This window comes from Colossoma macropomum, unplaced genomic scaffold, assembly GCF_904425465.1.
Source record: "Colossoma macropomum unplaced genomic scaffold, Colossoma_macropomum, whole genome shotgun sequence".
NCBI lineage: Eukaryota > Metazoa > Chordata > Actinopteri > Characiformes > Serrasalmidae > Colossoma > Colossoma macropomum.
In genome coordinates this window covers 15,716,078-15,728,818 of record NW_023494800.1, presented here as the reverse complement: position 1 = coordinate 15,728,818, position 12,741 = coordinate 15,716,078, and the positions used below count along the sequence as shown (strand labels likewise).

General features: G+C 38.5%; 1 protein-coding gene across 1 annotated transcript; it reads right to left on the bottom strand.

The window, feature by feature from the left end:
• Window positions 1–2,934: 2,934 nt before the first annotated feature.
• Window positions 2,935–10,525, bottom strand: htr3b (5-hydroxytryptamine (serotonin) receptor 3B). The gene is made up of 9 exons (XM_036588395.1): window positions 10,489–10,525; window positions 9,932–10,098; window positions 9,644–9,688; window positions 8,785–8,894; window positions 8,395–8,564; window positions 6,917–7,074; window positions 3,978–4,188; window positions 3,540–3,749; window positions 2,935–3,200 (listed from the first exon to the last, which is right to left on the bottom strand). The coding sequence occupies exons 1-9, from the start codon at window positions 10,523–10,525 to the stop codon at window positions 2,935–2,937; spliced, it is 1,374 nt and encodes a 457-aa protein (XP_036444288.1).
• Between the last annotated feature and the right edge of the window lie 2,216 nt (window positions 10,526–12,741).

The following is a 12,741-nucleotide window of genomic DNA, read 5'->3' as shown; positions in this document are numbered from 1 at the left end:
AAAATTAGTAGATATTTTAACTATTTGCAACTAGAATATCTGGAGTGAAGTTAATGACATAAAATTGGAATGTAAAATGTGTAGCATTACCGTTAATGATTTTTCCCACACTTACGTGCTGGCCGTCTGGCTGAATGTCCATAACAGCCGCTCGTCACGTTGCTGGGGTCATATTTCTCAGCCAAGTTCAAGTCAATTTCCATGAGCACTTACTACATTAAACTGAGATACTATACTCTGCCCTGCCATGATGAGACTTCATTAGCTCTACATTAGTGAGCTGATTAGATTTGTGTCAGGAAAATATTACCAGAAATTTGTTGAGGAATTGAATTAGGTTTTATTTTCATACTGGACAGCCAGTTCAGATACACTATGTAATGAAGACTAACTGTAGTGACCTGGATATGGCTGCGGTTTATCTTTCGGTAAGCAAATGAGAGCTTGATAGATGATCCTCTTACTGTTAAAAAACGATAAGCGTTCTGAATTAATAATCATATTTTATTGATACAAGCTCTGCTGAACCTGGACCAGCAGACCATGATCATATGGTCTATCTATCTTGCTCTCAAACATGGATGCAGAATAATAGCCTGCTTTTTTATGAGGATACAGACATACTCCACAGCTTAAATATTGGAATTAGTTTGCTGTCATCATGAAGAGAATTTCAGAGATTGCCACTGCAGAGCATGACTAAATGATTAAGTTTATTCCTACCTGGAACATCCAGTACCTTCAAAAGTTTAGAAACGCTGTTCAAAAGTTGGGAATCGCTGTTTTCAAATATACAAAACCAACTTGGTTGCAGACAAGCTCATATAATGATACTAATATACTCATCCTGTGCAACTCCACAAGGTTTCAGATAATTACTAGGACACTACGAAGCTGTAAATAAAAAAATTAAGACATTTTAGATGTGTCCAGAATGATGAATGGAGCCATGAAAGATACTAAAATGACTGGAAAAGTTTCAAAAGATGAAAGGTAGATTACTTGACTATAAGTAACAGTAAATATATAATTACAGCATATTATTGATCATATAGTAACTGCTTGTTCAGTGAATTCTCAACATACTAAATAAACCATCTAAAATTACCTATGTATACACTGTATTGGTTATAATTGTATATGGTTAGGGTTATTCTGCTGAATTGGTTCAAAGTCAGAGTTCAAAACACATTTTGGACTTTTAACATGGACTTTGAATGAAAATCCTTTTGCTTTGAGTGACCCTACTCTATAATTGTGTTGATTGTGAAAGCAAACATTCCCTTTTGTCTCTGAAAATCTTCTCACTACCAAAATGTTTCAGTAATGACCGTTTCAGTAGTGGCTAATTTTAGCTAATTGAGTTTTGAGCATAACTCAAAAACGCGAGCCAGTGGCAAGCACACCTTTGAACAGTTATACACTCATAAAAATGATGTGTTTAAGTAGTGGCAATTTTTAATGCTAGACACTGTTTTTCGAATTATGGGACACGTGTACTAATATCTAACTGCTCACTATGTGGCTATGAGGGACAGGGATTCAGTCTCACTTCCTGCTCTAAAATGCAGGGGGGGTGGACTAAAACTCTTTGTGTTTTGGTACTGACTTGAAGACACGAGACAGCATTTTTTGAATATTATTATTATTTTTTTTAAATTAAACTCATGATAAATCTAAATATTTCAACCCCATTTTAAAAGAAATCCAAAAACATGTAAGCATTATTTTCAAAAGTTAGGGGTCAGGGTTTGGGATAGACACCTCCCAGTAGAAAGTACTTTATCAATAATGATTTTTGTAGATTTAATACTCAACTAATGCCTTGGGTTTAAAAAGATCATAACATGATCCTTGTAAATACCTAAAGTCTGAATACTTAATTGTTTTTTAAATAGCTTTTACTGTGGGACTGCAGTTTGACCTAATTCAGCTGATAGAATGGTTCACATTAAATAACAGAAGCTGTTAATATGATGAGTAGTTCCAAACCTTTGAATGCTAGTGTGCCTAACGCCCTCTTAATTTGTTTTTACAGTCGAAGATGACCATTTACTTGAACCTTGTTTCATAACAGCAACTTAACCAGATATCGCAGGACATATCATATTGTTGCTGTCATGACAAAACCTTATATGTCCAAAATGGTAACTTTACAGGAGATGGGGAAAACGTTCTTAACTTTCAGTGAAGGTTAATCAAACAATATGTTTTGAGACATAATTTTAGACCATTTATGTTGCTCCATACATCATGAAATTTCAACCCATTGTAAAAGATATCTGACATTTTCAAATTCTGTAAGAAAAAAAAGGAAAAGCTACGAAGGTAAAGAGTTTTTGTTCTGACAGTGATAATATGCTGTCATCAGTTGTCATTACAGAATATGTTAAGTAATATAAGTGTTGTGTTACCATTCAAGTTGTCATTATACATGGTCATGGCAGTTACCGATAATGGTACCATGACACTGTTATTTTACTCAACAAAATGTTTTAATGCAACTCATAACATATGACATTTTCCATAACAATCAACGCTATGTAACAAGATCCAAGTAAAGTGTTAATGAAACGTCTTACATCTTACAATATAACATAAAACTCTTTTTCTATGACATTTACATTTTTACGTAACTTTGCATTTTCCCGTTTCCATAAATTGTGAAAAATACATGAGTAATTCAGGCTTTGTTGTTTGGAGTTGATTGTTTCCAGACCACACTACAGCACATACAACATTGTTCATTCATTCAGTAATGCACTTCTAGATTTGATTATCAGGCTTTGATTTAATTTCATGAACATTTTGTGAACATTATTATTTATTTCGGATACATACATGTGTCATTACAGTAATTCTTTACTGTTGTGTTCTCTAGCGTTTATTCCATGGATGGAAGTCTATGTGTCTCTCTGTCCATCTGGACCTCCCTCACCCTGAGCTCCAGCTGCTCCACAGAAACAGGAGAGTACTGGAGTAAATCAGCAGAATGAGCAGATAAATGCGGAAGAGGAACTTGTCGACTTTGTAACAGAGCGCCAGCCAGTCTGCCTGAGCTGTGCCCTCATTCTCCTCCTCCTGCAGATAGAGTTTGAGGGAGACCACCTCCTGCAGGACTTTCTCCAGCTGTGGGGTGCCATCCTGGGCTTCTGTCAGAGAAAGCAGGTCTGCCTCAGGGGACAGATCAAACTCATAACCTGAAAATATGACAAAACCAAAGACAAGTTTACCCAAAAGGTAAGGTAAGACAAAAAAGAAGACAATTTACACTAGAACACCAAAACTGAGTATTTGAGATTTGCAGTAAGGTCTAATGGACTGATGAGTCTAAATTTGTAACTGGGATTATGCAGATTGTGAGAAATAGAAAATGCAACCAACTTCTAAGACTGAGCTTTAGAGGTGTAGAAAAATGTCCTTGCAGATTTTTTGAAAAACTGAAAGCATTTAAATGTGTCTATGACTATACACAGTTCATGAGCATTAAACTGTTTCTATGACCGTATGCAGTGTACTAATGTTTTTCTCTCCCACACCTCCTGATTGATCCAAGTCGTCCAGGGTCCTGACGGAGGTGAACAGACTTTCGCTGAAGGTCTGCGTGGTTGAACCGTACTTGTCCAGTAAGCAGGCAGAGATCGACATCTCCTTAACCTCTTTCTCATTGTGATGCAGAAGCTTCACTACAAAAATGGACTTGGCCAGACTGATCACCAGCAGCGCCATACAAACAGCAAAGAAGACACCTGCAAAATGTATAACAAGGAACATATAAACACTATTTCAGTTGTATTGTAGTAGGTATACTATAATATACACTGGCTTGCACCCACATAGTGCTCCTATACCATAGGTGTACAAGATAAAATGGCCAGTGTGTGCTGGTACAAGATAGGTGTAACTACTAAACTAGCAATTCAGTGTCCATGAGAAAAAAATGCTTAGACTGTAGAAGTTCAAGATTGCTAACACACCAATCAGAGGAGTTTTGATGGCTGTAGCAGGGATCTCATCCATCATATTAACCCTGAACACTGTGTAGCCCAGCAGAATGTTGGTTTTGAAGGTGATGCGAGTACCGCTGTTTGGTGGAAGGTAGAAGCTGGTGACATCCACCACCATGAGAAAGATGCTGGGGATGAGTACACTCACCACGTACAGCAGGGGGCGCCGACGGATCAGTAGCTATAGGGAAACAGGAGGTGTAAGAACAGAATTTGTTTTGGAAAGCCAGAACTATCTGCACTAGGCCAAATTTTACTTTATCCCATTACCCTTACCTTACCGTACCAAGTGGTCCTGTTGCTTGTTACATCACACTCAGTGTGGGAAGTTGAAACTGAACCTCTATGCACTCTGGGGTGTAATTTATATGAACTGCTGTCATTTCAGTATTTAGATGGGGACACCTTCGGGGGACAATTTTGCTCCACTTTCTCGTAGTTTCTTACTGACAGACTACTTTGTTCCAGCCAGTAGCGGCTCCTGGCATAGGCAACATAGGCAATTGCCTCTGGCTGCAACTTGCCAGGGGCTGAATGTGTGCATGCCTGTATTCCCCTCCAATTTTCCTCCATTAAACTGCTTTGCTCATTGGTGCATCGCTCATTGGTGTTCACCCTGGACTCCCCAGCAGGGTGTCCTCTTCTTACAATATGCAGTCTGAGTGCAAATCATTGTTAAAGTTGTGAAAAACAGAATTGGCTACAGACAATTAAACCTGACCCATCCCTGACTCTTTTTCAAATCCAAAGAGGAAAGGTGTTTACTGGTATTATGAATAGTGTTTATCTAAATATGTGTATCTTTTATAAACATGATAATATTTTTGTTAAAAAGACACACAGATGCTCTACACAGTTTACTTTGCTCTTTTGCACGTGTGCTTTTTAGAATTAATTAATTACAGAGAAATGTGCATGTTAGATTATATTAAGTAAAAATAAACAGTGCAACTTTTTGTTTTGCCATTTTTAAATTTGTCCATTTGTGAACCCCTGCCGGTGTGGGTTTCCTCCCTTTCAGTGATGCACACAAAAGCTATTTGAGTGCTAATAGCTCCCCTAGGACAAAGCCTGCTTAACATGAATAAGTGAATTACAAAGCTGGGTCCACATACTTTGCTTGCAAAAACAATGACTTCTTTGATTATAACAGAGGTGCTTTCGAATTCAGTTATAAAACCATAAAGTGTAATATTTCATATTACTTTTGTTGTAGAAGGTAACCATCGTAACACTTAAAGCTGTCTAAAAAATGTTTAAAAGTTTACACAGATAGAATGTCTTCACCTGGGAAATGCCCAGCAGAGACAGTGGGAAATTTGGATTATGAGGCACCATTGGTTGCGTGTGACATAATACGCAAAAAGGCCACTGTATGAATAAGGTGAAATGGAAGACAATTTGCGACATGAGTCTCATATTAGCACAAGAGCAATTGCAGACACATCAGAAGGGCAGAGATGAAGCCTACACTAATACACTACACTAATTCCTCTGCTCCCCAGACCCATCAGTATAAATGCTCATTTTAGAGCTGAAAGGGCTCTCTCTGATCCTCATGAGTACTACACTAGGCCTACAGTAACTGCAAAAAGCTCGCTCTGTTTTCTCACAGCACTCTTGAGTCGAACCAGCTAACCATCCATTTCACTTTGGCTCTTTTAAGGCTGCTTAAACTTTCACAGGATAACAAAGAGCAATTTCACACTGACTTAAACGACACCCCACCCCACCCGTTTGGCTGCTGAATGAAAACACAAATATGGATCCCTAAATGGCTTGTGCCAATGAGCCATGAAGCAAAGGTAATCAAAGCGCCTCGGTACTTTCTCCATGTGTGCGCATCTCTGCGGAACAGGGTGGCTCGCCCGGCCCCTCAAAGCTATCGGCCCATTCCACCCACCCAACAAGACGGCCATTGATCAAACGCCATAGAGACAGTCTCATTATCGTCATCCTCACAGCACACTGTCCACAGTTAAGCCTCATCTATAAGCATTAGTGCACTGTTGCTAACAGCCGCACAACGCTTACCACACTGGGTGTGACACATGTCAGACTGCTGTCAATACTTTTACACATCCTGAAGACTTTTTTACATTCAGTGTTTTAGTCCACAAGGACTGGTGGGGTGGAGAAAAGAACATCTGACAAGACAAATAGTCTGTTTTTTCTTTCCCTGAGACAGGCGAGTGGTAATGAAAACTGGATATTATTCCCTTTTGTTCTTCATTCCCTGCTGGATACATTACTTACATGTAAATTAGTCAGTTATCTACTATTAGAAGCATTCACTGCACTGGCTATAATAGAAACACTACTTGATAAGGTGTGCAGCCTTAGCAAATGTTATTGTCAGTAACCTGATATTTTGTTCAAAGTTTTGCAAGGGAGGCTATTAGTAGATACCTGTTTTGCTTGTAAATATCACTCTTGAAAATAAATAGGCCAAAGGTTTTGGTTTGACCCATTCTTGCTCTCATTGAGCCTTAATTCGGTCTCACTCTCATTTGGACTTCGTCTTGGCTTGGTCTCGGCCCCCTTTTTTTGCTCTAATATACATATACCATGTATCCAGTGTTCTTAATGGCTCAGTTGAGATTTGTTGAGAGCTGGAATAGAGCAAAAATGTGGATCATTTGGGGGACCTGAAGACTAGTTTGAGAACCACCGCCCTGTGGAATATTTTAATGCATTGTATTTTTAAATAAATCAATTTTTATAAATAAGATATGAATGTGATAAATTCTTTTTAAACTCTGAAGAACCTCCACAGGATGTAAATGTTCTATACTAATGAAGGTTTTCATATCCAAGCAAGGAACCATTGAGGATCTATTATTTTTTTAAAAAGTGTACAGTACTACGATGTTTTTTGTTCGATGAATAAGTTAGACGTTCATCCTTACGTTAAACTGAATGTGGGCGTAGTCCCTGTCAGCCAAATTCATCTTCCAGTAATGAGAGGGAATGGAAAGCAGCTCCCATTCACCATCATTCATGAACTCTCTGGTGTCATTGGCAATAACCTCAGCGCTCCTCCACAGAGCCAGGTCCACCTCATTCACTGCAAACATAGAGCAAACAGCACATGTCAACGTCAAACATCATGTACTCAAATAACTGCTTATAGATACAAATAGACCCTTTGCCTTGATTCAAACTGACACACCAATATGTCCTGTGAGACAGTAAAACACTGAAAATTACATGTAACCTTAGCTGCTTGAAACCTACATCCTGCAACTCATGTTGAACTTAGCTGCAACAGTTGCAAGCATCTCAGCAAGCTTCATGAAACAGGCAGATAACACTTTACATGATCATATCGTGCAACAACACTTCAAACTATTGATTTCAGCACATTAGTGGACATAAAAATAAAACAGAAGATGGTGTATTGGGCGAGAGAAAAGGAGCTTCTCCTGATTAACTTCATGCAAGACTGGTAGTTATTCCATTTTGTCAGGTAGTTTAAACTGCTGCTTGTGCCAGTGTTGATTCTTCTTTGTTAGCCTGCTGTTATTGTGATCTTGCTAAATTATTCCTTTTGTCTTCAAATTTATTCTCTTGATGCCCCCTCATTTTAGGCCAGAGATTCCTTGGGAATCAAAGGATAAAGGATGAAAAGGAGATATGACCCTTGATGAATTTGCAGTGCTTCCGTGACAGGATGAGTGAGACATGAAGTACAACCATAATGGCTACTTAAACACTTTTTAAAGGCTTAAGATACATGGAACCGAACAAAACTTGAACATGTAGTAAAGAACAAGAGATATGTAGACAGACAGATCGAGTCATTGATTGTGTAGTGCACAATTTTGACTATTTTTTAACTGCTTCGGGTAACTGTCAAGGGTACTAAACTGTCACTTGGGTGGTATCCACAAAGATACATCTTCAGTACCTTTAGTTTGGGAATATAATTGTATAATTTTCCATAACAATTATATTATTAAGTTTTGACTCTGCATACTCTGTTTGGTGTCCAGTTGATTTAAAACATTAGGTAAAAAAAAAAGTACAAATATGTACAAAGTGTATATGAAACTTTCTCTTGGGAAAAACTCATTTAAAGTTTAACAAAATTGGACCTTAAAAGCACTTGTTGTACCTTTAAGGGTATCATTTACACTGTTTGTAACTTAGAAAAAACACCTGGGCAGTACCTTTTTCTGACAGTGCATGCTGGCTTTACACAGTGAAACTTTCATGCAACTAGTTACATAAAAGTTCCATTGTGTAAAGCCAGCCTAATGAAGATGTGACAAGGGGGACTGCTTAAGAAAAAGCCTTATGGAAGACTGAGTGGTTCTGTTTAGATGTGTGATGTCTACGCTGAAAGAGAGCGAAAGCATGCAGAGCGTATAACTGAGGGCTTTACCCGAGTGGAGCCAGCTGCGAAAGGTCAGAGTGCAGTTCTGCTTGTCAAAGGGAAAGGCATAAATCTCCAAGTCGCAGGCTGAGACCACCTGGATGGGTTTGTAATTCTTCACTATCCCAGAGGAGTTGACATATACATATGGGATGACAGGGGACTTGCCCTCATCCACGCTAAAGAGAGATGAATGAACATGTGTGAAACAGAAGCATAAGTAGTCCAAGCATTAATGATTATCATTTACACAATGTAATTGGACAAATCTGTTTCCGTCTAATTCTCCAGTCATTTCAATCAGTTTACAGGTAGAGGTGAAAGTTGTTACTGAACATTTTAATAATTCACTTAAGCGTTGAATATTGAGAGCACATTCAAGCATATTATTATTCTAACAATTCACTGATGATGACATCAGGCACCCAGATGGCGTCAGAGGACAGCGATATTTCTGTGATTCCATCAAATTCCTCTGGATCCCACACAAGAAACTCATCCTTCCATATCTGAAATATGAAGATGGTATAGTTTAGTATTAATTGTTTTAAAAATGATTAGCTGACTCTGTAACTTTAATAGTACTGTGTAAATGTCAGAGACCACCTTTCAGTTATTCAATTTCAAAACAAGCATTAAGTAAAAGTTATTCATGAGATAATCCACTTGCATAAGGAGGGGGAAGTTCAATAAAGAATAAGTGAAAAAGGAGTTTCCAAAACTGGAGTTCAAAAATGATCGAAGGTTGTAGAAAAAAATGGGATTCCTAACAACCATGCAAGACCAAGCAGACCACCAAAGCTGTTACCATCAGATAAACAGCACTTAAACTTTTCATCTTTGAGAGAGAGGAGAAAATCAAGCTCCACTGTTACTTCAGACCTGAAAAAGTCCACAGAGGTTTCTGTCCATCCTTCCACTATGAGAAGACACTCAACACTATGAGTCTGGAAGTTTTCAGAACAATGGACTGGCCATACCAGCGTCCAGTCAACGTCATTGAATGTGTTTGGGTTAATTGGATTGTGAGAAGCAGAAAATGCAACCAACTTCTAAGACTGAATTTTGGAAATGTTAATATTATATTTAGTTGTTGAGGCTTCTGCATAATTTTTAGTTTATGTTAGTGTATGTTTTCTGTCCTGACAGAGAAAAATGAATAGCTTAATGGCTGTTTTGACTGTAAATTAAATAAATGAAGGGTGATTCGAACTTTTCCACAATACTGTATATTTCCTATTAATAAACTGATACCAACTTGCCGATACCAAATACTTGTGGTCACTTTCTGAGTCTGTCCATCCTGTAAAAGGGTGATTAAGAACATGCTGGGCCAATACAGTACAAACAAAGATACTTGTTAGATAGACAGTATTAATTTGTGTGGTATTTGGGTTAATAAGCTACATTTATAATAGGAAATCCTTATAGCAATGATTTAAAGTAACCTTAGTTTGCTCTAGAAATATAAGATAGATCAAGAGTAATATGCTAGAGTCAGTAGAATTCTAAAATAATTTGATGAGATGCTGGTAAACAGGCTCACCACGTCCAGCACAGACTGGAGGATGATGTCGATGTAGACGACAGTAGGACTGGTCCAATTGAGGACGGGCCGGACCCCACAGTCGTATCTGCGCAGCAGCGTGCGGGTCAGCTGGTTTAGTGCAGACCTCTTTGGCTTCTCTGGTACTGAATCAGCCTGACAAATCACTTGACAAAGAAGATCATAAATATGCAATGATAGGCAATAGAGACACCATGAGTAAACGAAAATAGGCATATTCAGTTTAAACCTATTACCATTTGATATTTGATCATATTTAATATTTTCTTTGTATATAAGTTTTGTTTATTGGAAATTGTAAAGGGAATGTCTTTTATATTTACTGTAGAAACTGTAAATCAAGTGAATCAACCATCATACAAAAACTTGTAAAATACAATTTTATATGCAATATACAAAAGCTAGAAGAGATGTATATGTGTTTTAATAAAAAACAACCTTTTATATCAAATAACATTTCGCTACATCCATTTTTCAACAGGCTTAAAAAAGAAACTACATAAAGCTTAATTAGGTTCAACTTGACTGAGTCTTACCTGACAGCAGGACCCATAACAGGAGGACAGAAGACATAACTTTTGTTTTTTTCAGCAACAACTTTAGAAAAATCCAGCTCTATCCAGTGTCAGTGCTGAAATGATTTCTTTCTCCTCAAGCTATATTCTTCACAAAAGCGACTGTTTGCTGAATCTTTTCAGGATGGTGTTCGCTTGAATGTCTACAATGTACAGCAGCAACAAAGATTTGGTGCCCACAGCAGTTCATTGATTTTCTATGATGATGGTAAGATGATATTGCCAGAGAGCAGGAAATTGACATCTCTTGTGACTACCCCCCCACTCCTCCTCTCACGAGTTTGTTTGTGTGGAGCATTGGGTCTTTTCTTTGTTGATTCTGAAATTAAGTATTTCAATAGACCCAACAGATTTAAAGGAGACACTATAGGCTAAACAAACAGGGCTAATCAGACATTTTTCTTTCAATACAAAAATACCACTCAAAGCTTTAATATTAAATAACAAATAAATAATATTAAATAACAGAAAATTTATTTTTGGAATCTGAAGAAAGAGTTATGTCATGTAGATAGCCAAATATGATTTAGATCTTTTTCAACAGGTCTTTTAGTAAGAGTTTATACAGTGAACCTAAAGGAAAATTAGGCCTCTTTAAATTGCGATCATTAAAATAAAAGCAAATTTTAAATAAACAGTGCATGCAGTCCATTTGTGGAAAACATCACACACACACACACACACATATATATATATATATATATATATATATATATATATGTAAGGATGAATCATTAATGTTTTTGCTTCATAAAACCACAAAACATTAGAAGTGGACCTCTAGAACAGTAAAAAAGTAAGAAATAATGCAGGATTATAATGTAAGATGCATTATATAATGTAAGTGTCCAATAAATAAGTAAATAAAATCTTTTTTTTAACAAGAAAATTGATTATCTGCACTTAGACTGGATTACATAAACCACTGTGACCTGCATGAGTTCTCTACAAAGTCACATTGACTTACATGCTTGCTTTATATTTTTTCCTAGTTGATTTTTTCATTTAAATTGACAATTTGTTTAAAGTTGACTCCTTTTAAGAGCTTTTAAAGTATTTTGTGTATCTCGTTTTATTTATTTAAAATTGCTTTAAATTTCAACGACTGTTTGATGACATAGTTATGGGTCTCTGAGCTAGGTGAGTGTGTTTGGTGGATGATAGGTGGTATGAGGTATGTGAGAATGCTGTTTGTAGACTACAGTTCAGCATTCAACACAATCGTTCCTTCGAGGCTCGACTGCAAGCTCCGGGATCTGGGTCTGAACAGCACACTGTGCAGCTGGATCCTGAACTTCCTGACGGACCGACGGCAGGTGGTAAGGATGGGAAGTATCACATCCTCCTCTTTGACCCTCAACATCGGAGCCCCCCAGGGTTGTGTGCTCAGCCCGCTCCTGTACTCCCTGTACACCCATGACTGCACTGCTAGACACAGCTCCAACGTCATCATAAAGTTTGCTGACGACACAACAGTTGTGGGCCTGATCTCCAACAACGATGAATCGGCCTACAGAGAGGAGGTTAAAATCCTGGAAAACTGGTGCCAGGAGAATAACCTCTCTCTAAACGTCAGTAAGACCAAGGAGCTGATCGTGGACTTCAGGAAGCAGGAGAGAGTACACCCATCGATTTCCATCAATGGGACTGCGGTAGAGAGGGTCAGCAGCTTTAAGTTTCTCGGTGTTCACATCAGCGAGGACCTGACATGGGCAGTGCACACCTCACAGGTGGTGAAGAAGGCCCACCAGCGCCTCTACTTCCTCAGAAGGCTGAGGAGGTTTGGCCTGAACCCCAGCATCCTTAAGACCTTCTACACCTGCACTGTGGAAAGTATCCTGACGGGCAGCATCACCACCTGGTACGGGAACTGTACTGTTCGTGAGAGGAAATCTCTGCAGAGGGTGGTGCGGACAGCACAGTCCATCACCGGGGTTCAGCTCCCTAACCTATTGGATTTATACACCAGTCGCTGCCTGAGGAAATCCAGAAGGATTATGAAGGACCCCTCCCATCCTAGTCACTGTCTGTTCTCTCAGCTGCCGAGTGGTAGGAGGCTCAGAAGCTTAAAAGCCAGAACCAGTCGGCTCAAAGACAGCTTCTTCCCCCATGCAACCAGGCTATTGAACAGCCAGTAATCACTGCTCTGCCCAGCCCAACCCTTCCCATTACACGTACGTGCACCCACTGTACTCCCGCACTTTACTTGCATAG

Bases quoted from the DNA above. Each gene is read 5' to 3' on its own strand.
- htr3b (XM_036588395.1), bottom strand. From the start codon at position 10,525: ATGTCTTCTGTCCTCCTGTTATGGGTCCTGCTGTCAG. The intron at 10,099-10,488 runs GTAAGACTCAGT...TTCTTTGTCAAG, and splicing joins GTTATGGGTCCTGCTGTCAG to TGATTTGTCAGGCTGATTCA. The intron at 8,565-8,784 runs GTTAGAATAATA...ATCTCTCTTTAG, and splicing joins GATGTCATCATCAGTGAATT to CGTGGATGAGGGCAAGTCCC.